Source organism: Centruroides vittatus, unplaced genomic scaffold, assembly GCF_030686945.1.
Source record: "Centruroides vittatus isolate TY-2023 unplaced genomic scaffold, ASM3068694v2 contig_452, whole genome shotgun sequence".
Lineage (NCBI taxonomy): Eukaryota > Metazoa > Arthropoda > Arachnida > Scorpiones > Buthidae > Centruroides > Centruroides vittatus.
The window spans coordinates 1,901,015-1,928,397 of record NW_027122248.1 but is presented as its reverse complement, the minus strand read 5'-3'; the positions used below and the strand labels follow the sequence as shown (position 1 = coordinate 1,928,397).

General features: G+C 27.1%; 1 protein-coding gene across 2 annotated transcripts; it reads left to right on the top strand.

The window, feature by feature from the left end:
* The first annotated feature begins 47 nt into the window (after positions 1-47).
* LOC136977208 (1-acyl-sn-glycerol-3-phosphate acyltransferase gamma-like) lies at positions 48-27,383 on the top strand. Of its 2 annotated transcripts, none has more exons than XM_067272674.1 (8): positions 48-252; positions 8,264-8,438; positions 8,883-9,055; positions 16,398-16,559; positions 17,879-18,032; positions 23,297-23,478; positions 25,620-25,818; positions 27,061-27,383. In XM_067272674.1, the coding sequence occupies exons 2-8, from the start codon at positions 8,267-8,269 to the stop codon at positions 27,282-27,284; spliced, it is 1,266 nt and encodes a 421-aa protein (XP_067128775.1). In that variant the 5' UTR covers positions 48-252; positions 8,264-8,266; the 3' UTR covers positions 27,285-27,383. The 2 variants fall into 2 exon arrangements, with proteins under 2 accessions (XP_067128775.1, XP_067128774.1); XM_067272673.1 differs by lacking the exon at positions 48-252 and adding an exon at positions 302-340.

Here is a 27,383-nt window from a genome sequence, read left to right as displayed (position 1 = left end):
AAAATATTATTTTGGCAAATTTTAATTAATTTAATATTTTATGTAGTTTGGCCGGTATGAGTCGAAATATATATTTTTATATATACACACGCACACGCACGCATTTAATCAAGCTGTTGGGACTCGTCGGCTGCTTAATAGCGTGACAGCGCAATCAGTTTAAGTTGTTTAGTTAAATTCGTTTGGCTAATTTAGTGACGGGAAATTTTAAACGAAACGTTTGTGCGCGCTCGTTAAGCCGACGATACAAACGTAAGTAAGAATTATTCGTAATTCTCTCTCTTATAAACTCTTACTTCACGTGTTAAATTTAAAAATGAAATTGATTAATTTCCAGAAGGTAAGTAAACAACGTGGTGTGGTAAGCATTCAAAACTGTATTACACGTAACGTAATCTCAATACGTTATCTTTCATATAAATTATCAATATGAGAACTTGGATGATGAAATGGAGAAGTTTATTCTATCACAATTTAAATTTCTTTTAAATAAATTTAGAATTGAATATTCATACAAGTGCTGTAAAATACAAAAACTTGATTATCCTGAAATTTAAATAAACTCAAAAGAAAAAACAAAAACAACTTATTGCTGTATAATGTAAACAAATCATTTTGCCTGAAGGAAGAATCTATTTTCAATTTAAACAAGGGAAATTTTCTTATTCCATTTCTTTTTTTCTTCTCTTTTTCCTGATCCGAATTAAATGAATAAAACAAAATGGTGAAGATGGAGTTGTAGATAAGTGCTCTTAATTATTTATTTTGAGTAAACGTCGTTTGTTTCGAACTGACTGCTTAGTTTCGCAGATTTGATTACGTAAACCGTATCTTTTTGTCGTAAAAGATGAGAGTGTTAATTTGGCGTGTACAAGCGAGCGGAATTTTAATATCTAACACGTGTCGGAAGCCTAGTGATTCTTAGAAAAATATCGAGTGAAAGTTTGAATGATGAAATTTTAATGATCTTTTCAAAAATTTCAATTTTTTATTTTTAAAAGTGTTTTTAATTTGTAACTAATTTCAAGAATCTGGTATTAAAAATAAGAATAAAGGAAAACGTTTGTGCTAATAACCAGTATTTTTCTCTTAGAATTTAGATTCAGATTTTAATTTTCACTGTATTAAATAGCAAAAAAAAAAAGAAAAAAAAACAAGAAGTGTCTAATTCTGATGCAGTAAACATCAGATTATGTAAGATTTTAGTTTTATTACATAATTTTGAATGATAGATAGATATATCGTATATTTCATATATATATATATTTCAAAATTATCCACGTTTTCTATAAACAATTGCTATTGTAAATATATATAATTTGATTCAATCAAATGTCATAGAATAAACATTACTTTTAAGTTTTTGAAATTTTATTCTTAATTCTTTTGAAATGTCATTTAGTTTATTCAACAAATAAACTTCATACTTAAAAGCAGTTTTAATGTATGTAGTTTTGCTTTTTGCTTACTCTATTAGAAACAATAATAATTTGAATTAATTTTGTGTAAAGTATGTACAGTAGAGCTTGTACAAACCAGCTCACATAGTACTGAATATTTTTTCAGTTTAGAACATAATTTTTTAACACAGACAATCACTGCATTCCAAAGAATTCTTTCCATTTAGGCAGATTTTGTTTTGAACTAGTTTTACCGTAGAAAAGTCAGTTTGGTAGATGGTATTCTCCCTTATTTTAATAAATCAAGTAATTGAATAATGTATTAATACATGATACACATGTCCAAATGGATATAAAGAAAAAATGTTTAAATCAATTTAATACTTCCATTAAATTACAGGAACATATTTTATCAAGATGTGCCCAGTTAATGATGATAAATGGATTTTGAAATTATTGTCAATACAGTAAAGTATCAAAAATCCAAACTAATTGGGATCATCAGATCCTGTCTGGATTTTCAAATATATATGCAAATTCGTATTTTAAGTACTGTAAACTCCAATACACTAATTCAAGTTTCGGTGTTCAAAGTTCAAGCCAGTATTTTGCAAGGAATGTAGATATACTTGCAAGGATTCAAATTATAATATACGGAATCACCATAATTAAACAAATAATACACTAATCATGATTTCAAAGTTTAAAAACTTCTAAATGATTGTTAGAACATGAGAAATGCAAGGTTGAAAGAGCATAGACCAAAAGAATATCTGTAACAAAATTATCATTGAAAGGGGTTAATATCCATTTTTGCTGAACTTAGATTTTTGATGTTTAGACTTTCGGCATTGTATTGTACCAGTATTTGCTTTCTCGAGTCTTTTTATTAGTATCTGATTCATTAAAATAACTTAATTAAAATATGTTTGTAGTACTAGGCAGAAAACAAAATTATATTAGTTGCATTGAATTACTGTTTAGATTTTGATTCTATAATTCTTGGAGATTAAGGGCATTAAGGGCCTTGTCAATGATTTAGGTACTGATCTGAACATGGACTAGAAAGCCCAAAAATATTAAGGTTTAAATGAAATATTGTATATCTTCAAGGTAATAGCAAACTAAAACCGTACATACTAAAAACATCGAAGGTATGGATTTTGCAAATACATTTACTTGTATATTTATCAAATAAAAACATTGTTTTATTAGTGTAAATGAAACCCAAAATCATTTTGGACCTGTAGTTCTATAGGTCCAAAAACATTTGGGACTCATATTTTTGTTCTTAATGAAAGAGAAATTTTTACTTCAAACATGAAGAGGTAATACTCTTAAAGTTCAAGGTAATAATTTATCTTTCATTAGAATTAAATGGAGTTGTGCAATTGAAGAGCTCGCGTTTTTCTTTTATTAAAACAAAATACTGCTATTATATTTAGTTTTTGAAGATAGTACTTTTTCCTTCTTTTTGGTTTTGTCAGAATAACTCTTAATTACAAATGCTATTTGTCATAGCATCAATTATGTAATTAAATAATGATTAATAAGTCTTTTAATTTTATTTTTACAGTCCAAGTTGTTGCTTTCATTTAATGTAATTATTTCATCATATCTTCCTATTTAGTTTTGTTCCTCGTTATCATAACTGTTCTGATTTATTTCTTTTAATACTGTCACAAATTTTTACTGAAAAGTATGCAATCTCAACTTTCTAAATAATAAATTGAGATAACATTTTTTTCCTAGCTTTAAAAGCTGTTATAATTACATATTAAAATAATACTGAATTCATAGTAAACTCGTTATAATATTTAAACAAAAAAATATTATTTTATATGAAAATTGTTTGTTTGAAATGCTAGTTTGAGAGTGTAGTAGTAATGTCATTACTTGCATTTCTTCTTCTTTTTTACATGCATTGAGTGCTAGATATCTATTATTACTATAAATTGCTTTCTTTTGTTTTTACATTTTATTAAATCTTGTATAATTTTGAATAGACTTGTCACAAACCTATAAAATGTCTGTTTTTATTATAAAATTGTCCTCTACATGTATACTTACATTATCATTTTAAAATTTTTATTCAACATCCTACTGATAGATGTGTAGATTTGTAAAAATGTAATGTATTTAAAATTGGACTTGTGTTTATTTTTTAGTCATCATAGTCATCATAACATATAGTATTAGTTTCAAAACATATGAATCATAAATATTAATGATAATTAAAACAACAAACTTATGCTGTCCTAATGTGTATAAGTGTGGAGCAAAAAGAATCTTTAGCTCCATTTTTCCCTCCTTTTTTAACTACATGTATATCTTCTTACAAGTCATGTTGGTTTAACTGTCCCTATCTCAAGTAATTGAGTTTTATTGTATAAACCATTGTACGCGTATTCTAATTCTTTCAATGCATTCTGTAAATTTGTAAACCTGTAATCAATTTTCTGATAAATATGTAATAATAGGACTGAAGAGGGGCGTTACGCCCAAAATGCATATCCGTTCACACCAGTAAACCAACCTTTTTCCTCTGAAAGTGTTTCCCGTGCGATATGTTCTCGACGTCAACATTGTGCTAAGAAAATACATATAATAGAGAACAATAAGCAACCAAAATTTAAAAAATTTTTCATGTTTATATTTGACCAGATAGCACCACTCTCATTTTAAACAGAGCTTTAATTTTATTAAATTTTGTTAGTAATTATGATGAATTTTACTTATAGTAGCAAATAATTAAGACAGTTCGTTATTTAAAATACTATTAATATCAGCTTTATACATTTTGTATTTGAATGATAAAATATTTTATTATATCAGAAATTAAACATTGAACTAACTTTGTCTTATCTTCATAATGCTTTTAATTTATTGATACTTGTTATTACTCTATTAAAAATCATTTCTGTATACATTTTTTCATATTAAATGTGGAAATTTTGAAGCAGATGTTGATATGACATCTACAGTTGACCTTGACAGCCATTTATTAGTAGTTAGCATATAAATTATATAAGTACACTTAATACAGTGTTTTTTTTAAAAATTCTGAACATTTCAAATTAGGATAAAGTTCCAAATAACAAAAAACTATCTACAAATTTAACTATGTTTAAGATTAAGAAATTTCATATTTTTTTATCTTTGAAGTTAAGTTTTAATATGAATTTCGTAATTTTAAAATCTAGCAACAATTTTTAATAACTAAAGTTTTTAAGTAATTGGTAGCCATCACAAGTTTATGAACCTTTTAAAGGTTTATGCAGCTCAAACAAGCTTTGTAGATCCAGAATGAAACTTTGAAAAAAATCAGTATATTTTGAAATTAATCAATACTGGTCTTCATTGGGTCATTTATTTTCTATAAATTTTCTATTCTGGAATGCATTCTTCAATGCCTTACAGAAATTTAAAACTAACGTATATTACATAATGTGGGAAAAAGGGAGAAAAAATAGGGTTTTTTTTTAATATGTAAATTCAAAATAAACCAGCAACAAGTTGCTCAGCTTTTCTGGCAACATTTAAAATTTTGGTGGCACCATCTGTTATCATATTTTATTAAAACATGTTAAGTTTTTTGCCATTTTATAATAGTTAAAAATATAATTCTGAGGATGGCATTTTCAAGGTCTACTGCACATTGTTCTCAATCATATACACAGAACGGTGGTATGTTTATCATGTTTTACGTCGAATTCAGATTTGAAGTTGAAGTTTTATTCTGGATTTACAAAGGCTGTTTAAGCTGTGTTTACTGTACTACTATCCAGTAAGTAGCAATTGTCAAGTTGGAATCTAAAAGATTTATTTTTAGTATTTTATCCAGTTGCATGTGTTTCATCAGGATCATTAATAACAACGAAAATATGATCTTAGTCTACTTGCTGCTGTGTAGTTTTGAAGGAATTTATTATTTTTATGAAGATTTATAGATGTAATTCAAAATATGTAAAAAGAAAAACTATTCTATAGAATATAATCACATGAAAAACTAATTGAAACTGAAGTTTTTTTTTATATACAAAAACCTATCAATATAAAACCAAACTATGGATTGACACTTTTTTTAAATTTTGTATCAAGCTGTGATATCTATGATATTCAAATAACTGAAACCATTTACTAGAATAATAGGATAATTTAGCTTGAATTAAACTAAGTAATTTAAATTTTTAATTATTGTTTTCTGTTAATTATAGTGATAGCCTGAAATTTGATTTTTAAAGTTGAATTTATCTATGGCTTAATGAGTCTAGTTAATGTATAAATGTCAGTATTCTATGAATCAATTTCCTAAATTTTTTATTTTAATAATCAAATTATATCTTATATTAATGTAATTTTAACTAGGCGTAGTGACTTTCAATAAAACGATGTTTAATAAATAAGATGGCCAAGACAACAATAAAATATAAAAAAATATTCATAAATAAAAATTATTGTTTCTTCTAATTTTATTAATTGATAATATTTTTGATTACGCCATCACACTGGAATTTTTAACATTTTTACACATTGAGGTGGATGAGTAGACTCTCAATAAGAAATTGACTCTGCTATAAAGACTGTTTGTTTATATTTTTGTCCTTTTTAACACCTCACGAAGACATTTTATTCTAACTTTATAAATATTTTTTACAAAGCAATGTTTATTATTATGTTTGTCATTTTTATCAAACAGTCCTTGACTTTTTATCTCGCAGTATGCAAACTAATTTATGTAACAGAAAAACAATGTATATAAAGGCAATAATAATTCTTAAAGTATTGTTTATTACAAAGTAGCAACATTTTAAATTCCTTTTTTACATGAAAAAGGATGTGGAATCTCTAACAAATGTTCCTTTCTTTATAGCAAAACACAAGTTTGAAATATTAAAAGAAAAATACACGTACTCTTGAGTGTGAGAACATTTGTTTACCATTCATTAAAAAATATCACTTGCTAAGGAAAGTGAAACAATATTTCAAAACTTTTTTATAATTATTTTTTTTTTTTACTTGGCTATTATTGCATATGAAATTATTTGAAGACCAATACATTTCACCTATTTTAATTGTATTACAGTTGTGACAATTCGTTGTAATTGTTTTTCAGTTTTTTAAAGTATTTTTCTCCAATAAAATTGAACTATGAACCCTACTTTTATAAAAATTTCTTCAGTAGTCCTACCAATGTGGAAAAATTACTGAAGAAACCTCATTCTATGTAATGTTTCCCTTTACCTATTATATCTTCACAATATGATTTTCTTTTTGAAGAAAGTTTTATTCCAGTTTTTTTTCTCCTACAGAAAATTTTAAAGAAACCTGAAATTTTAAGATGAAAGAGTTTTTGATAACTTAACAATCTTAATTTATAAAATAACATGGAGTGTATAATAATGTTTATTAAGATAGTATTGTATTGTTTATAGTCAGCAGGGGTTTACGCTAAATAATTTCTGTAGAAAACTTTAATTAAAAATAAGATGAACCATGTTAACAAAATATAGATAAATCCATATTTCTATTTTAAAAAATTCTCAAAAAAAATGCATTCAAAATCTTTTTAAATATATATATTTTTTTTTCTACAAAATAATATCAAAATTTAAAATATTTTGTGGAATAAAAAAAGAAATTATTGTTAAAAACTTTGTAAAAACTTTACAGATGTTTATCTGTATGTTTTACAGATTCTTAATTTGTTTTGCATTAAGAGATTGATGAAATATGTAAACGTGTGGAAATAAACAGGGCCACCCAGAGTATTAGGGTCACTATAACAAATTATTTAAAAGAAGTAAGTGGGGGGAAATCATTGTATAGGAACTCTACTTCCTCTGGTCTTGGGAAAATTTGCTTCTTTGCCTCTCCCTCCTGGGCTTCCCTGGAAATGAATGAATATAATAACTACCTAAAGTCTTTATTTGTATTATTAGGCCTAAATATGATTAAAATAAAATAATTAAATTTTTTTCATCTTAATGGACGAAAAAAAATTAATCTTAATTGATTTAATATAGTGAATTATTTTTATGCATTCTTTTAATTTGTTTTTTTCTAATTGTTTCTTTGTTGTGCAGTCTATAAATTTCAAATTTTATAAAATATATTCATATAAATGTAAAGTGATGACTAAATTCAAAAAGTTTATTCTTTAGTAGTATAATAATTTGATCAGTATATATACTAAGTACATATACATAGTTTGAGAAACTAAACAATTTGATAATGAATTATATTCATTATCACGTTGTTAACAATGCAGAGTTTTTAAAAGTCCAATTTAATAACTATGAAGTTGTTTTTTAACTTTTTCAGAGTTTTATTTTGATAAAAACTGAATTTATTTGTCTAACCCTTTTTTTTTAAATGTGATTGTCTGATTAAGGCTTCTTATATTATTGAATTTGACCTTTATGATTACAAAGTTCGTTTCCTTTGAACTTTGAAATGATGTAAATCTGATGTCATATCACCTGATAGTTAGTTACTTATTTGGTGAGATAGCAAATGTAATTAAGAATATATCTTTATAGCTGAATTTTCAATTTTTAACTCAGACTATCAGGCAAGTACTGTGTATGAATTTTTTAATTTTAAATGTAGGATTTTAAAAATTACTTGATTTTATGAATTATTTTAACAAAATATACTATTTATTATTATGTTTATGTGCCTATTTTATATATTGTTATATAGAATATATTAAGCAATAATTGACAGTAATATTATTGACACATGGAATTCTGTCAATAATAGTCCATTTCGTTTTTCATATGTATATAAATATAAGTTTAGTATAATATTTGCTTACAGGAAAATAAAATTTAATTCTGTCTTTTCCCTTTTTTATATAGAAAATGTGGGAGAAAATAAAAACTTGGATTCTTATAACGTTTTTGGGTCTTGTCTTCATTGCAAGTGGATTAATTATAAATGCAATTCAGGCGTGTATATATCTAACAATTCGTAAAGTAAATAAAGATCTTTATAGAAGAATAAACTACTATTTGATCTATTCATCGTGGTCTCGTAAGTAAAACATCTTTTTATATTAGTGTATCCCAATTCGTATCTTGGGATTTAAATAACTGAAAACATTTATTAAAATATCTTTCTCTTTTTTTTAAAAAAAAGAAAATGATTGTTTTTTTAATTAAAAATTTAATTTAAAAGTAACATAGTAGTACTTTAATAAAATAATTTTAGTATTTTTTTTTTATTTAAATGTCAAGATTAAATTTGAAAAGAACAATTCAATCATTTTGTTTTCTAGAATAATTTTTAAATAGTCCCACTAGTTAATTTATGAAATTAACAAATTAATTTTTTAAATTTCAATTTATTCGATTAATTTAAAATTGTTAAAACTTCTTTATATATTTTTTTTTCCATTTTAAATAATAAGTAAATCAATATATCTTTAGAATGCTTTTACGACTTCATATATTACAAAAATTATATTTATTTTTATAGAAATTGTGGCATTAACAGAATGGTGGTCTGGTACAACTTGTCGTTTAATAGCAGCCGATGAAGACACACTAAAAAATTTTTCTAAAGAGCATGCTCTAGTTGTAATGAATCACAAGTACGATGTTGATTGGTTAATGTGCTGGTTAATATGTGATAAACTGAACATGTTAGGGGTAAGTAAAATAAAAAGTATTTGTCTGATTCTGACTATTTTTAGGTACATAAATACATCAGGGTGCGTGTTTATTAAGCACGCATCCTGAAATTTTTCATCAAAAATTTATAAATATTTTTTTAATGAAAATGTTTAGGTTGTTATTCTGATTTTAAATAAGTATTTACTTTCTGAATAAACATTTTTTCTTCTTTTTTTAAGCGATCGATAAAAATTAAAATCTGTCTGACTTTTTATTTATGTGCATTATTGTTACATGTAATTTACATATTTGCATTATATAAATTAAATACCATAATTACTCACATATAACATGAAGTTTTTATTCATTTTTTACTGCTTCAAAAACAGGTCATCCTATACATGCGAGTGAAAGATCCTTTGCATTTTTGCAATAATTCTGGTGAACCGTGAACCATATTAGCATTTTTTTACCGGTTGCTTGCCCTCGGGAGTTTAAAACAAGTATTTTATCTGGGTTGTTTGAATCGTTCTTGTGTATTGTCAGGAGTATAGTTGAATAGCAACATGAAAAGCAAAGCTTTTGATTTGAATTCCTAATTGAAATTCCAAAATCACACGGGAGCCCGATATCAGTTTTAATCCATTCCCATGTGAGAACAGATGATTCTCCGAATTCTAATTTCCAAATAAACTCGTAAGTGTAATCAATGGAGAGTGGATTTAACTGTTAAGAATTGGCAAGAAAGGTTCCCAATTGTCCAGCTTTACATGAACAAATTTTGTTGTTGATTTTACAAGATTTTTTCCTTAAAGTTTAAAATGGCAGTAATTTTTGCAGGGCAATGTGTGCATTTATGTGCATTTGATATTTTATTTGTGATTAAATGAAATAAAATTAGAATTGTATTAATAAATATAATTTTCTTTATTTTGATCTTTAAAGTCATACTTCATCCTATATGTGAGATAGTCTTATACACGAGTAACTACAGTATATCTTAATGTAACAAAAGTAAGACTACTAAATTTAGAATAACATTTTTAGATAAGGAACTAAATTTTTTATGTAGAAATAATACAAGCTAAATTTATCCATGATGAATATTACTACAGTAGAAGTTTTTTAATTCAGCATCTATTGGGCCCAGAGTGGTGGTGATTTATTAAAAATGCCAGATTACAGGACTTACTGAATTCCAAAAGCTATAAAAAAAAAAAAGTCATCTGTTATGTTTAAATTGCATATATTGCTGTATGTTTCAGATTTGTTTATGCACTGTTTAATCATTCTGCAAATGATACATTGCATCTTCAAATTATTCAGATTGATTGATTGATTAAAAAACTTTCAAAAACATTAATGAACACATTATTGCACAAAATCAACATTTTTGGTGATTCATATGCATATAGTAATTTTCCAAATAATGTACATAAGATTCATAAAAGTACATGTTCAAAGTATGAGAGATCTATTTTTTTGATGCAATGTGCTTGCATTGGCATATGGGAAAGAAAATACATCAGTCATGCATGCTACTGAACATATAACATGAGCTAGCCCTTTAGTACACAGATGTTTCAACAAATCCTGATTCATGAAATATTTCATATCAGATTATTATTGGACAATTTCAGATTCTTGACTATTCTGAAGGTACTAGACCACCAGAAATTCTGGATTATTGGATGCCAGATTAATGAACTTCTGTATTTTAACTATTAGTAAATGAATCCTGATAAATTGATACAGTAAATAACCAATTTAAGGTGGTACTGATTTTTTAAGTGTATTTTTTTATTTGATGATGCTGTTAACTGAAGGACAGTCAAACTAAATTGAAAACAAACAATCTTAATAAATACATTGGTAGGATTACAAAGGTCTCTGTGTTTATTTATCAACACTTCCTAGCTACATACTATCATTTTGTATATAAACATGGTTATGCTAGTTAAGCAATATAGAAAAATTGATCCTTAAACTATGTAGAACAAGAACTAAATTAGAATTTCTCTATTAGTGTCTGTATTGGACATTATCTAAATTAAATTCACCATACAGCAAAAATTATTAGCATTGTTTTCGGATTGATTCTAAATTTGGCTTTTTTTTTTTTTTTCTAGCATCTAATTAACTTGTAAAAATTTTGAAATACTTATTTAAAATACCTTAAACATTCTCACTAATTATCATATTTTGTTAATCCTTTGCTGTGAAAATTGTTTGTTTGTGCAACACTGAAATTTTTATCTTGTAACACACAAAAAAATAATCAAAAAACTTTCGTTAAATATTTATTCACAGTGCACATATGTACTGGTAAATCGTAATTAAAATACTCCTATTCAACATTGTCTAGAGATATTTAATAGTTCAAATACAACTAGATCTTGTATGGTGACATTTCACAAATTGCAAAAAAGATATTTTCATTTTGTGGGGACAAAAAATGTAGTTTGAGGACATATTGCAGCCTTGAAAGACTTAGCCTCTTACTTCTCATTTGCAGTGTGATGAGTTATGATTGGCCATTGAACACTATCTCCTTTTAGGTTTTATACCCTCATTAATATTCTATGCATTGCCGAGGTTTGTGTAGCATGACTTTTTACTGCAAATGAATATTGTTTGTAATAAGTGTCATAGTTGAGTTCAGGTACTAATATTTTTATGGAAGTATTGTCTGCATATCTTGAAATGTCACTGTACCAGATTTGGTTTCATTTGGTCTGCTATATCTCTACACAACATTAAATAAAAGTAGTTTTAATTACAATCACCCACTATGTTTGCATGTATGTAAAATGTCAATTTGTCATGCACTAATTTTTCAAGATAATAGATTGTAAATATTGAAAATTAGTTGTGCCAGAATTACGGGAAGTGTGCATCTTTTACATATTACAGGATAAGGTTTGGAAAATTGTCATTTTAGTTTCATTCAGAGATGCATTTATTCAAATATGTAAAACATTCTAATTTTTTAAAGTTTTCAAGCTTAAAAATTACTTTGACTTCTATGTTCTGCTGGTTTTTTTAATTTTATTGAATGACAATTTATATTTGAACCATTAGATTTACTATTGTGTATAAAATAAAATACTGTTTATGAAGGGTAAATTCGTAAATTATTGAAACGTAGTACTTCAAATTCATTACTTTGATTTTCAGAGAATATTTCTGATATATTCTATCATCTAAATTCACAAAAATTAAATCATTCATTAATGAATAATTAAAATCTGACAAATTTGAACTAAATCCTTTCCTACACAAACAATATATAAAGGGTTCAGGAGTAAAAGGTGGTAAGTGCATCAGTACTTTATAATGTGTGCTAACAGGTAAACAGCAGTGAATTTCAATTTAAATATTATATATACCTTTTTAAGTATAACAAGGAACTTTTCTGTTTCATTTACTTCAAATCACAATAAAGTTCCTAAGATGTTTAATTTTTCTATTTTCTTTAAACTTTTATTATAGTGCTTAACATCTTTTACATCTAAACCCTTCATACATAACACTGTAAAATTCACAAACATAATTTTACATGAATTGCAGAGAGATGACTTACAATAATGTTTCTTAACTTTAAATTTTTTTAAAATATTCTTTTTTCAGGCCAGGTCAATTATAAACAAGGCATTCCATGAGAAAGTGGTAATATTTTTACAGCATGCTCTTAGCATTCTAGGGAATCCAAAAATGTCCTATAGAAATAGCTCCTCAAATGCATTGCTTTAATGCAAGGAAAGGTATAATCCTTTCCCAAAGTGCCACTGCAAAATGCCACGACACAAATGTCACTAACTTGACAGTAGCCACTGAATAGCCAATATTTTTTTTTTAAATTTAAATTTAATTAAAAGTATAAATAATCACTATTGGTATGTATTGATAGTTGATATGTATATAAATTTGTGCATATAAATACCTGTATGAAAATTCAGCTATTTAGACTAGCATAGTCACTAGCCATAAAAACTAGTAATTTTCAATAACTTGTCATGTTCTCACTTCAAATTAAGTTGAGTTTGCAGGACTCTTCTGTAGTGTTGATACCAATTCCAAATAATTGTCCCAAGAGTAGGAAAAGCTTTTTTTTTTTTCTTCAGTAATAATTAGAATCAAGGGAGATTTATTTCCAATTCTTAAAATGATTCTTTAACATTTAATAACAAAATTAATCTTTGTTTCATGTAATACAGGTACTCTTCATTTTACGTCAGAGTTCCGTTCCGACGACTACATCGTCAAGCGAATTGGTCAATAAGCAAGGAGCTTGCACCTGGAATATAAGATTGTTGTAAAATTATACAAATTATGCAACAAACTTCAAATTTATTCATAAAAAGACTATTATAGTATGCTATTAGCCTATTATAGTACTATAAGACAATTATAGTACGCTTAGTGTGCATGTCACCATTTGCCACTGATCGACACTCAAGCTGAGAAAGGGGATTCCCGAATTTCAGGTCGAAACTCAATTGGTTGTAAGTGCGAGTGGTTGTTAAGCAAATAGGTCGTAAAGTGAGGAGTGCCTGTAATTAAAATTGTTTAAATTATGATCATTAACAGTCAAGTATTATTACATTTTATTCATTACTTTTAGCAAACAAAATTTAAAACTTTATTTTAAAAAATTCATATTGCCAGTCATTATGCAAAATTTAACAAATGCATATTTAGCAACATGTAACACAAAAAGCTGAAACTGTGGAAGAAATAGCAGTAACAGACTTTCAGAACTAGAAAGTGACCAATGTTGCCAGGTTTGATATTTTTAAAAAATTTTGGAATTTGAGATTATATTTAGTGTAAATTAGACTGTTAATTTACTGTTGACAATAATAACCAGAATTAGACTACAGTTCTGCCTAAACTTCTTCCAAATTTTACTATTGAGATGCTTTTGCTGTGCTTAGCTTATTTAATGTCTACACATATATTTTGACATTGCATTCTACATCTCTTAATCCACAGATTGATTACACCAAACAAGAAATTTGACATAATTGCTATTGTGTTTTAAATTAAGTTAACAGTATATTGAACAGATTTATTGTAAAAATTTAAGTGTTATTGATTTCTAATGTAATAATTCATCTTATTATAGGTAGAGAAATGTTACTGTCTGGTATTGGACAGAATCTGCAGACTGACTTAAATTAAAACTTTGTTCAATGACAATTCACTTTTAATAGTTTTACTTCCAATTTAATTGTTTCCATAAGTATTCAAAACATGTTTAGATTTGCGTTATAAATGGCACAGTATGTCCCAGATGTTGGTAATACCCATGTAGGTTTAAAAAAATTAGGCCTGTATAACTTAGTCTATAGAATTTTTTCATACATTTCTACTGGTCCTTGAGCTTAAAAAGATTGAGAGAGGTTGAGGCTGGCTGACAGCATTTTAAGGTAAAAAAATGGCAACAGAATAAATTTGCATTTTGGCACATTTATGCAAACCATTTGATGTGTTTTAAATGAAAATGAGCTAGCAGCCCTTCAAGTAAGTGGCTAGTGCTATTGTGTTGCCATCTCTAAAACTATCTAATCCTAACTTTAACTTGAAAAACAGTCAAGAATATTACTGGAATCTAGACTTCTAATGGAATGGAGGAATTATTAGAAATTTTAGCATTATCCCATTACTGATTGTTCATGTATTTAATCAAAAATTGTTAATCAATAGTAATATTCTCTTCTGATATGTTTTACAACTGCAAATAAGTCTCTTCACCTTTTTCATTTGAAAAATGATAAATTCTAATTGTCTCAAATTTCATAGTTCATGATTTCTTAGAATCTACCGAAGACTTTTTTTTCTTTTTAGAAGAAAGTGGACTTCAAAGACTAGAATAAAAGTAATCTAATTTTCTAATCTATAAGCTCTAAGAGATTCATTACTGTTCTTCCATATGTAAACTAGTAACTTGAAGCACAGATAGTTCAGTTATTATTTTCATCTTCAGTCCAATATTTTTATATGCTTGAGCATTAAATTTTTTAAGGTAAATGTCACTGTACATACTGTAAGCATTTATTTATAAATGAAAAAATATTTTCATTTGACAAATTGACTAGATCCTGAAATTTACTAAGTATATTAGGCTATTTTTCTTTAGAAAATAACATCAACTGCGGTGAATTTCCACATCGTTTGATCTCATATTATCTCACTCGTATGACTAACAAACTCCTCCAGTTACTTTTGTATCAGTAAAAATAACAAAATCCAAGTACTTTAAAGCCTGCTATACCAGGGATACTCAATTACTAAATATGAGTTTTTAAATTTTGGGGTTTCAAGCATTCCGAGCTTTTGTCTACTTGTAAGTTTGAAATTAATCATCAAAATGTCAGCCAGAATAAACTTTCAGACTGATAACATATGGCCATTAATTTTAATTTTACAAATAACTTTTTTCTTTAAAATGCCCAAATTTTTAAAAGTAACGACCTTCAAGTAAGAAATGTCAAACTTTGTACTGTACATGTAGTTTGGTCAATCCCTCCATCCTTTATGAACTGTTTGAAATGGATTATAAAGAATGGAAGGACATGGCCAGTGTATAGAGGAAAGTTTGACACTTCTTGAACTTTATGTAAATTTTTTAATGTTTTAAAGAAATTAATTTCTATAAGCTTGGAATGTTTTGATTTTGGTTCTGAACTGTTTTGTTGCATTTAGTAATTGGACATCTCTGTGAGTGATCTGATCTGTGAGTGACACAATTGTTAAGCAATTGTTACAAAAACTTAAATGTCAGCGAAAAGTCAAAGAAGAAATAAAACAAGTCTTTAAAATATTTTATTACTTATTGTACTGGATGATGAATATCAGAATGCAAGGATATAGCTGGATATTTGCAAAATCTTTTGTAATCAATCAAAATTCTATTGTTTTGAATAATGGATTACAAACAGATTTTTGCATATCTCCTGATCCTTACAGTTCAGAATTTTATTCAAGTTCATTCATTATGCAGAATAGTGTGAAAAATACAAAACATTGTTCTTCACTTTTATAATAGATTAGTTTTCATAAAGAACAAATGACTGAAATTGTGATGTTTTTGTGTAACTGAAGAGTCGTCGTCCAAAAAATTTTGCGGACTTTATGTCGACACGTGAGCGAACCGGACTTCGATTCAGTCAAGATACTTCAAGCTAGTGAGGTAGCTAACTTCATTCAATGTTCAGCACAATCACTTATTTTTAGCATGTTATCACATCACCTAAATGTTTTTTCTCAAGAATTTAGTTGAATTCCATTTTCTTCTGTTATTATGATTTATCTTTTTGAATGAAAAATACTTCAGTTTTATATCTTAATCTTATAAATAAATACTTTCTTTTAGAGTGCCAAGACATTTTCAAAAAGCTCTTTGAGAAAAGTTCCTGTAATTGGATGGAGTTGGATATTCGCAGACATGATCTTCCTTGAGCGAAATTGGGAGAGAGACTCTCTTGTTTTAGGACAGAAACTTGATGAATTGATGAAATACAAAGAGACAGTTTTAGTAATTTATTACTTTTTTACAATTTTTAGATTTTAGTTTTGAAATTTATATACCATAATTTCCTGTGAATAACACGGGTTATTTCTTTAAAAATTGTCAATTTGAGAGCTGATATTCGTGCAGTAACGTTGGAATCTGCAATTTTAAATTGTATTTATGAACTCATCCAACCTTTGTGTAAACTCGCTAAGAGTGTCTTTAAAAACCTGAAGAATCTTTTGTATTGTACACATTAATCTACCATTTGTGATTTTTCTGGAAACTGCCAAAAACGTATCATATACTTCATTAGTTCTTTCCCATTTTTTTGTATGTCAGTCTACATTTTAATTGATAAAAGTTTAAAAAATCGTATGTAATAATACCTGAAAAGCTGTCAAATATTTGTTAATTACCTCCATTTTTTTTAATGTAACAACAGCTATTTAGAAACAAATTGTCAACTTTACCTTTTGTTTGCTGCAAAGTTGAAAATGTTTGATAAAGAACTAATTGATCAACTCTCATGTCCATTAAGCATTGGCTGTTGTAGTGTATGCAACTTAGTAAAATTGATGATGGTGATGATAAATTACCTTATTTACTGCTTACTTACTCAACATTTTGGTAAAATGGGCAATCTTTCCTGCCGAGAATCGCTGACCATAAATTTGTCTCATCCTAAGTGGCTTTTAGATATTGAGTACGCTACATATACTGATAATTAAATGAAGAAAAAAAAAAGATTTCAATAATTTATTTCAATTTTATTGAATAAAGCAAAATGACGATAAAATTTTGTTGTTTAGAAGCCATTTGTATTTTTGATGCAAAATGCAGAGTAGATAGCTTCATCTTAAATATTTTTTCCATTTTAACTTATCTGATAATTAAACCTACAGTGACCTTGCTAATGGAAAAAAAGGGAATGTTTGAGATACCTTCTAACGTTTTCCATGTTTTCAATGGGCATTTAAGAGATGAGGTATATTGGCAGCATGAGTTATGCAAAGGTTTAATTTTTGTTTTAGCAACTTTTTATGGGTTATAAGCAGGAAATTATGATATTTATCAAAAAATTGAATAAAATTTTGTACAAAATTCGAAAATAAACTATTAAAAAAACAGATTTAATAAAAGATTTTGGTCTGATTTAGTCCAGCATTAGCTTAGAGCAGAGCTTTAGATAAGATTCAATTAGGTTTTGAAGTTCTACTTGGAGAGCAGATGCCAGACTAAATTAGTTCAAAAGCATTTGTTCTAATAAATAAATGGTATTTATATTTTTTAAATTTTAATTCATGACATAATTAAATATTTTATATATTTGGTGTTTATAGATACTATTATTTTGTGAAGGAACAAGATTTACACCAGAAAAACACAAAGCAAGCATGGAATATGCTCGTCAAAAGAACTTGGCTGAATTGAAATATCATTTGCTTCCGAGAACTAAAGGATTTAATTATTGCGTTCAGCATTTAAAGAATAAAAGTAAGATTGTCACTGTTACAATCCTACTTATAAATAAGTAATTTATTTTTAAGTAGCTAAAATTGCCATTTTATGCATATATATATATATATGACACAAAAATAATCAAAATATGCACTTACATAACTAAGTTTTTAGAGAATATTTATCATTTATTAAAGATTTGTGTAATACATATATTTACATTATTGTAGGAAAACCTAGACATGTCAAAATATTTCATCATATATTGTAATTTTCTTCATTTGAAGGACTATTTGATTTAACAATAATTTTGTATCTTAAATAATCTGTCTAAATTGCAAGTTAGAATTGGGATATAAAGACACGAGATGCTATTTTTCCTGGACTTAAATCAAAAATTTCATTTGGATATTACTTGACCCAAAATTGTCATTTAAGCTGCAAAGAGTTTTCTATCCAGGATTCCTATCTAGCATATCTTTTTTTTTTTTTTTTTCTCCTTTAAATTGTAATTGTAAGTAATCTTCTTTAAGAAAACACGAATTATCTTTTTAATATAAGTTCTTGATTGCTTTCAAGGTACTCCAGAGCTTCTGAAATGCACATAGCATCTTTGGGATCAAAAGTTTTGACAACTTGATATACATTGTGAATATTGTCAGCATATTAGATGACAGCAGACTGTCATGTTGGGCTCTGGTGGAATAAGCACATTTAGAAGCATCCTTAAAAATTCTTGTCTTTATTTTGGAGCTTTCACAAATGCTTTTTTCAGTTAGTGATACATTTTCAGGCATCAGTAAATTTTACATGAACAGTTCTACAAATTCTGCTAAAAGCTAAGCAGGTTAAATGGATCATTTTGGCATAAAACATTTTTAGCATATTGGCTATTTTGAGCACGTAGCTAGCAGCATCAGACATGAAAAGAAACATGCTATTGTAATGTGTTTAGTTAAGCCACAAAAATTGTAATACATCATTTACATGTTTTACAATAGTTGAATAACTGATTTGTTTCCATGAACATATGGAACTAAATATGTATTTTTAGTTGCTGCTTCTGCACTTTCAAAGGCATTATCAAACATTCCAACTATTACATTATGTTCATATTAAGTGCATCTGTGGTTTCACCAACAAATAATCATTTTTCCTTTTAATGTTTTGTTCTTATTGTATTAGTTGTTTTGTATAAATTCACTGACAGTTCTTTTGAAGAGTCAATTTTACTGGTACTTTTTTGTTTGTTTGTATATTTCTCAAGGAAATTCTTAAACATATCATTGAGCATATGAAATAATTTTGACAGCAATCAATGCTTTGCATGTCATAACCAAACTGACTTACCCTGATGATCTGATTTATCTTCTATTGGATCAATTAAATTTTATTTCATATAGTACAAATGCACATTTCCAGTACAGTCAAACCTGTTTTTGTGCGGGGGATAGGGATCGCATAAAAGAAAATGCATAAAAAAAAATCGCAGGAAACTTCACGAGTGGCTATAAAAAATAGTTTTCACAACACAATTAAAAAAAATTTCTTTTATGCGGTGAATAGGGACCGCATAAAAAAAGTCTCACGTAGAAAATAACTGGAAACCGTACGAAATAACTAGGAATTGCTTTTTTAACTCCTTGGGCCTTTTTCTGCAACACCTAATGGGGAAAAAAATCCTCTAAGAATTTTAATTTTTATATTAATTAATTATTTCCACTTAAATACAAATCTAACATTAAAAAGTTAAAAATAATCTGTTAAATAATGATTTTATATGATAAATATAGCTGCAGGAAGTGTTATTTCATTTACACAGGTGTGAAATTTCACACCTGCAGTCTAAAGCTGGAGGGGAGCTAACTTACCGCATCTGTTCAAATATAACAATATTTATGGTTTTTATGCTATTAAAATAAGAGGGGACCGAAATAAACATATGAGAAAAAAATTTTACTGAATAAAAAAATGAAAAAACCTGCTGATGTCATAGAAAACAACCAATAGAGTTTTAAAAAAATTTTACAGGAGTCAATTATGTTCCAATTTGATTGAAATTTTCATATACCGCACAAAAAAAAATGGCACAAAACAAATCGCACAGAAAAAGACCGCACAAAAACAGGTTTGACTGAACTGCCAAGGCACAACTGAGATTTAAAGAAAATGTAATAATATATTGATACAGTTGTTATGAGTAACAAAAGGAACCAAATAAATAAATGGAAAATTTATAAGAGATTCTCAAGTGACTATATTATACAATAGTGGTACCACAATAATGTAGATAAAATAGTAAAAAATAAACTGAAATAATAAAAGGTAAAGTAAAAAAAAATTTCAGCACAATAATTATCTTATACATAGATCCAAAATTAGCTACACATTCAACATAACAATCCTACAGATATTTAAATATATACAAAATAACAAATAAGTATGCTGGACAATAACAAGTAAGCCAAAATAAGGCAGCTTTATATAATGTGTTTGTTGGAACATTTGTGTGTGACAGCTTATTGCATGGACAGCACAGAAGAACAGCATTCAGTTTAAAAACATATTCTGTATTTAGAACTAAGATGATAATTCTCTGGGCATATTTGGACTTCCAAAAACTGTAGTCATTTAAATAAAAGATACGTTATGAAATCAATTCGATAAGAACATGTCTCACACAGTTTAGGTTTGAAGGAAGTAACTTATAAAAAAATTCTCGAAGAAAAATAAAGAGAATGCACTGATCAATGCAGCAATGCAATAGTTTATCTATTATAGTTAGTCTAGAAAATTCTCGAAAGCAATTACATAATACATTCTGATTTCTCTCACGAGTGTACTAACAGTCTAGAAAGTTTTCAAAGCAAAAAAAAAAAAGATCCTTTAATAAGCAGAATATGAAAAATATGCTTTTGTGTTTTTGAAATGTGCATTTATAACTCCGAATTTTGGGTCATAGGATCTTCGGATATCCATTTTTCTACTTATTTTGAAGAATATCAATCAAAATTCTTAATATGCATTTGCATAAAAATCCAAGTCTACATACTTGTAAGTAAATTTACTATTAAAACTATATTGTCTTTGAAAATTTTTAACCCCTAAAACTGTTATATCTTGTATTAATGCCACAAGATGTCTTGTACTAATATAGCTCAATGAACTTTCTAGAATTCAATGTTTGGTTTACTAAGATGTTTCTATATTACACTTTTACTAATTTTTTTTTTTTCTTGATTTTTGAACTAAGAGTTTGTTATCAATGAAAAGATTTGTTCTAAAATGTCCTGAAACTGTCTCCCATTTATCTACAAATTCTTAAAGGAAATTCTCTATATATTTAAAAATGTATAATTTTTCTCTAAAATTATTTGGGGGATGCTGTGGAGTTATCTCAAGAAAATTATAGTAACGACCTAATTTTAAAAGTATATTAAAATTCAATTTGTCAATGATCATAATAATCCAAGCAAACTGTGAAATAATCTCAAATATTGATAAATTTACTTTAGCTTTAGCTTTAACTTTCTCAAGAGACATTTGAAAAAATATACTTATAAACCTTGAATTACTGACATAATTATGATAATTATTGCACCTAAAGAAACTTTTTTCATGAAAGGATTAATAAATAAATAAAAATGTTTACATCATAATAGCAGTCTTAGGTTGTTATTTGTAATGAATGGAATTGAAATAATTTAATCATTTTTTATTTTGTTAAACTAAAATTATTAATAAAAAATTACCAATAGTAATTTACATAGTAAAATTATAACAAAGAATACAAATCTTCACAATCTGCTGTTTCAGTCATTGTTGGCAATCAAAACACACAATCTTCACTTAGAGACAACCTTTTATTTGAGGCTATGCCTCTAGAAAAAGTGGTCTCTAAGTGAGTTTTGTTAATGGTGACTGAAACGGTAGATTGTGAAGACATTTCTTTTGTTTTTCTTTAACAAATTTCATGTAGATAACTATTGAAACTTTGCTCTTTGTTACAAGATATAGCTGATAACAAGAAATTGTGTATCAGTTTTAGCCGGTATTAAACATTGATCATTTCAATTGTTTGCTCTCAGTACAGTGTTTTAAATTTCTGGCATATCGTACTTGTAATCCAATGCTAGCTGCTGTTAAAGGTGATGGCAAGCAAGCAATAGTGAATGAATTGTATTTTAAATATAATTAAAAAAATTCAAGTTGTTAAAACAATTTAAATTTTTTATAAACATGTCCTTATAATGCCAGTAATCAAAATAAATTTTTATTAATTGTACACTTGTTTACTTATATAATATGCTTAATGTTTGTCAGTTATTGTTGTCAATACAGACAAGATTCCCAAAATGATTACGATTAATGGGCTGTACATAAGAATTTGATACGTCAAATATTAAAATTTGAATTAAATTGTATGAAAAACAATTTTCTAAAAGCTGTTTTTCCAAAAATAAATATTATTAATGAATTATATAGGAATAATTTTTAAATTTTCTTCCTGTCATCATCAATTTTCTTGATTTTAATAATTTAATTGAAATAATTCAATATTGAAAAATGAAACTCCTACAATATTTACATATATCTTTGTTGTTAAGATACAGTGACATCACAATAATCATAATCTTAGTTCATATACTGTTGACACCATTAACTCTCCTTTTTTTCCTGAATTCAAAAGAAAATAACTTGGAAATTCAGTAAATATAAAATAAAGTGTCATTAGTCATGTTTTGTTTTGGATGATAATTAAAGACTGAACTATTGGAGAAAACTTTAGTGGCAGGATGACCAAGCAATTAGGGTGTTAGCCTACCATTCTGGGAGGCCCTGGATCAGATCTGGGTGGGTCAAAACATCCTCCAGGAATTTTTCAGGGGTGGTCCATCTGGATATGTTCGACCAGTCCCTCACCATCCAGTCGTTCCTTTGCAGGCCTGGCTGTACCCATAATAGGCTTGATAACGTTAGATAACTTGATAATTTCCTTCGTTTGATTGATTGCATAAATGCAAATCAAACGAAGGAAATTTTTAAATGTGTTACATGTGACAAACACGTTTGTTTATCACTAATTTATTTTGTTTTTCTATGTAGTGAACAAATGCAGTTTCTATTGATTTGGATGTTTCTAATTTTATCTGTAATATAAGATGAATTTATATTTCATAATGTGTTTATATGTTTCTAAATTATATTTTTAAAAATAAATTTTCATATTAATATACTTCAGAAAATTTTATTGAATTCTTTAGACAATTTTATGATTTGGTCTAATAATTAATTTTTAGCACAAGCTATTTATGATATTGAAATTGCATTCCCCGAAACGCCCAAGCCTACAATGCTAAATATTTTGTTTGGCCGTAAATTAATTGGCGATATGTACGTTAGACGAATACCGATACAAGAAATTCCTATCGATTCGGACGAGGAGTGCTCGAAATGGCTCCACGAATTATATCAGCGAAAGGTAATATAATTTGATTAAGTTATGTAAAAAATTTAACAAATTTGTAGATTTAATGTTATGTTGCGTTAATAATTACATTAGAATAAATACATACCTCAAAATTTAAAATTGTAGTTTATGTTGATGTAGTTAAAGTTGAATTTTTATTTATTGATTTTTAAAATAAATCTTGTAGAAATAGCTTCTTGTCCTTGATTTTGTATTTAATATCTTATGTCAAGGGATTATTCTACTTATTGTACAGATTGGAATGAATAAAAACACTAAGCAAGTTCATTTTTCCTTTTTCCCAAATGCATTTTAAAGTTTAACTCTAAATGCATTTTCCAGAATGAATATAAAATTATTGGTGTTGTTTCGAGACTAAAGATTTTTAAAAAGTACGTAATAAAATTGCTAACTTTTGAAATCCTGCTATATAATCATAAAATTTGATTGAAATGGCTCACAGTATTTGCACTTCAAAAAACTGTTTTTAATTTTTGGCATTGTTAGAGAACATTTTAACACTGTTAACCTAACGAAATTTAGGCCTAAAGGTCAAAAATAAAAACGGTATTACATGCACCTGATGGAAAATAGGCACAAAAAACAAACAAAATACAAGAAGAAAGCAATTGCCATTTGATTGCTTTGTTCTCGGATTGTCTCTCTGTACCTGGCCAGTACAGGGATCGTTTCTCCCGTGGCTTGCAGGTACGAGAATAGCCTCTTTTGTGGCAGCAAGTGTAAAGTTCGCCTATCCATGTCTGTCAGGTACCGTACAGGAATTGCCTGTTCTGTACCTAACAAGTGCAGGGATTGCTCTTAACTGTGTGTTACGTAGCTTTTATCAAGTAGTACCAAAATTTATTTCGTTTTTAGTATTATTGTTTACAATGCTTAGAGTGGTGGTGGTAGTTGTAGTTGTCAATTATTTTAAATCCTGAAATTATTATGCTTCTTATAATATAATCAAGATGGGTTGATGATGATGACAAGCGCAGAGCTCAAACGGTGAGGAGTTGAAATTTGATACACAGGGTACGTCACGAGAATGCACACTAAGAAGGGATTTTTTGAAATTACCCCCTGCAGCAGAGATGGAGAGGATTAAGGATTACCCCGAAAAATTCTGCTTCTAATGTACTATTTTAGGCACAGTTTTTTTACGTTTTTGTGGAAAATCGAACATATTTTTAGATCCTCTAAAAATTCTCTAATTAGCCTCAAAAGAGGGAGGGACCTAATTCTTTCACACGGTGAAAACAAGTAAGATCAGCTATAATCTTATAATCTTAATCTTTGCTATTGTTACTTTTTGCCTGAGCAATGCCAGGCTCATCTGCTAGTTCATAATAAATATTTTTACATTTTTATAAATACAAAATATTGAAACTTTACAAATAGAATTCTATCCTTTGTTATAAAGATGTCAAGTGTGTAGTAGATAATTGTAATAACTTAAGGAATCAAATTTATTATAATTTAAATTTAATTTGTATACTAGTACTTTTTATATAGTAACAGGACTTATCTGCATCCATATTTTCCAGTATAATTTAGTCTTACAGATCAAAAATAATGTTTTTCATTTAGTTCACCTGAAAACACACACTTTAAACTTGTGTTTCGGACTTGTTCGTCCCTACTCAGCAGGCCTTTAAACGACACTTTCTACAATTAACAATAAAAAAACATTTCTTTGGTACAATTATAACTAAAATTAGTTAAAAACACAAACATTTCCCGACAATAAATTGTAAGAATTTTTAATTTATTGTCGGGAAATGTTTGTGTTTTTAACTAATTTTAGTTATAATTGTACCAAAGAAATGTTTTTTTATTGTTAATTGTAGAAAGTGTCGTTTAAAGGCCTGCCGAGTAGGGACGAACAAGTCCGAAACACAAGTTTAAAGTGTGTGTTTTCAGGTGAACTAAATGAAAAACATTATTTTTGATCTGTAAGACTAAATATCTGCATCCATATTTTCCAGTATAATAAGTCCTGTTACTATATAAAAAGTACTAGTATACAAATTAAATTTAAATTAAGATAAAAAAGACACAAAGGCATAATAATTAATCAAATTTATTATTTGCTTAGAAATAAGATTTTAGTATAACAATACAACATTAAATTTAAAAAAATATTTTTACAGGACAAAATAATGGAGGAATATCTTCAAACTGGAAAATTTCCTGGAAAATATATAGAATTTTCTCGTCGTCCTTATCCCATTATCAATATCATTTTTTGGTCATTAGTAGTGGGAACACCTTTCATTTATGGCTTATGGTTAATGTTTCTTTCTGGAAATACTGTTGTCATCATGATTGCATGGACGCTTGTTATAACAGGTAAATTTATTTGAATTAAAATTATTAGATTAAGAATAAAATTATAAATAATCTAAGGAGTGTATTTTATTGCATTGAATTATGACAACTTAAAATAAATCGCTTCACTATTATAATAAGTTAGGTTAGAATTCAATGCAATAATTAATTTTTCACTTTACTTTAGTTTTCAGCTTTAAAAAAAAAATCAAATTTGTTATTTAAACTGTTTAATTAATGTCGAACGTTGAGTACCCATTTAAAAGATGTGTGTAAGAGAAATTATTTTAAAAAAACTTAAGTTATAGTAAATATTTATTTATTATTTAGCTGTTTTTAATGAATTGTTTGTTTTTAAATTATCAAAATTTTCAATGAACAGGTTCTTTCATTTTAGTTTAAACACATTAAACTAGATTAAGGTTTTAATATAATTGTTTTTTTTTTTTTTATTACATTAACAACAATAGGATAAATTATTTTTATCTAAAACTGAGAAATAAGACTTTGAAAAGAAGAAATAGGTGGTTATTTATAGGATTTTATTAATGAATAATAATGTTTTACAAAAGTATAAATTTGTCTCTTAACAAATTCCTTAAATTTCATTAAATTTTTCTCTAGTGTTAATATTTTAATCGGAAATTAAACGCAATGTTAATGTGTGCTCTGCAGCTGTTAATAAAAAGCATATTAAACGAATAAATGGAAATGCGAAAGTAAAAATACTTAAAATCGCAATCACTTAAAATCCAAGCTTTTTAAATGATCGTATTTACTCTTTTTGCATTATTATAAATAATAATAAAGCAAAAATAAAAGTTTAGCATGCATTTCCATCACTCAAATGTGTAAATATTTTTATGTAACACATTTTTTGTCTGAATTAAATGCAGAAACACATTGAAATTTTGTTTTAATTATTATTACCTTTCACAATACAGCTTGTTACTTTGTACATTTTGTAATTTTTATAAGAGTTAGATTAGTACTTTTGTATATAACATTGCTCATACAAGATGCAAAATGTGTTTTCTATATCATGCAGCAGCAAACATTTTTAAATAAGAAACATATGCTAGAATTGATTTTTATATATTTAGAAGTTATATTATTAATTTATAGTTGTTTAAAATTCAGCTCTGTGCAGTATATTGATCAGATAAACTAAATGTTAATATATGCAATATAAAGGTTTAGACCAATAGTAAATATCCCTATATTTTAATTTGACTAACATATTTTTTTGTTTTCTGTATATAGTAATGACTGGTGTATATTTACTTGTTCGTGTTACAAAAGCTGACAAAGGTTCCGCTTATGGCAAGACTTCGCCCACTACGGCATTGCCCAAAACCAGCGACGAAACTAAAGTGAAGTTAGTGGAAGGATCAGTCGCAATGGAAACAATACCCGAGACCGCAGAAGACCAAGATAACCTTAACATCCCTAACGGACACATAAACGACGAAGTGAGAGTTTCGTAGAATTTTGTACCTATATTTATGCGGTATTTACTTACTCGATATGTGTTAATGCAAATAAAATTTAAAAAAAAAAAGATTAAAAGATATAAATCTTATTTC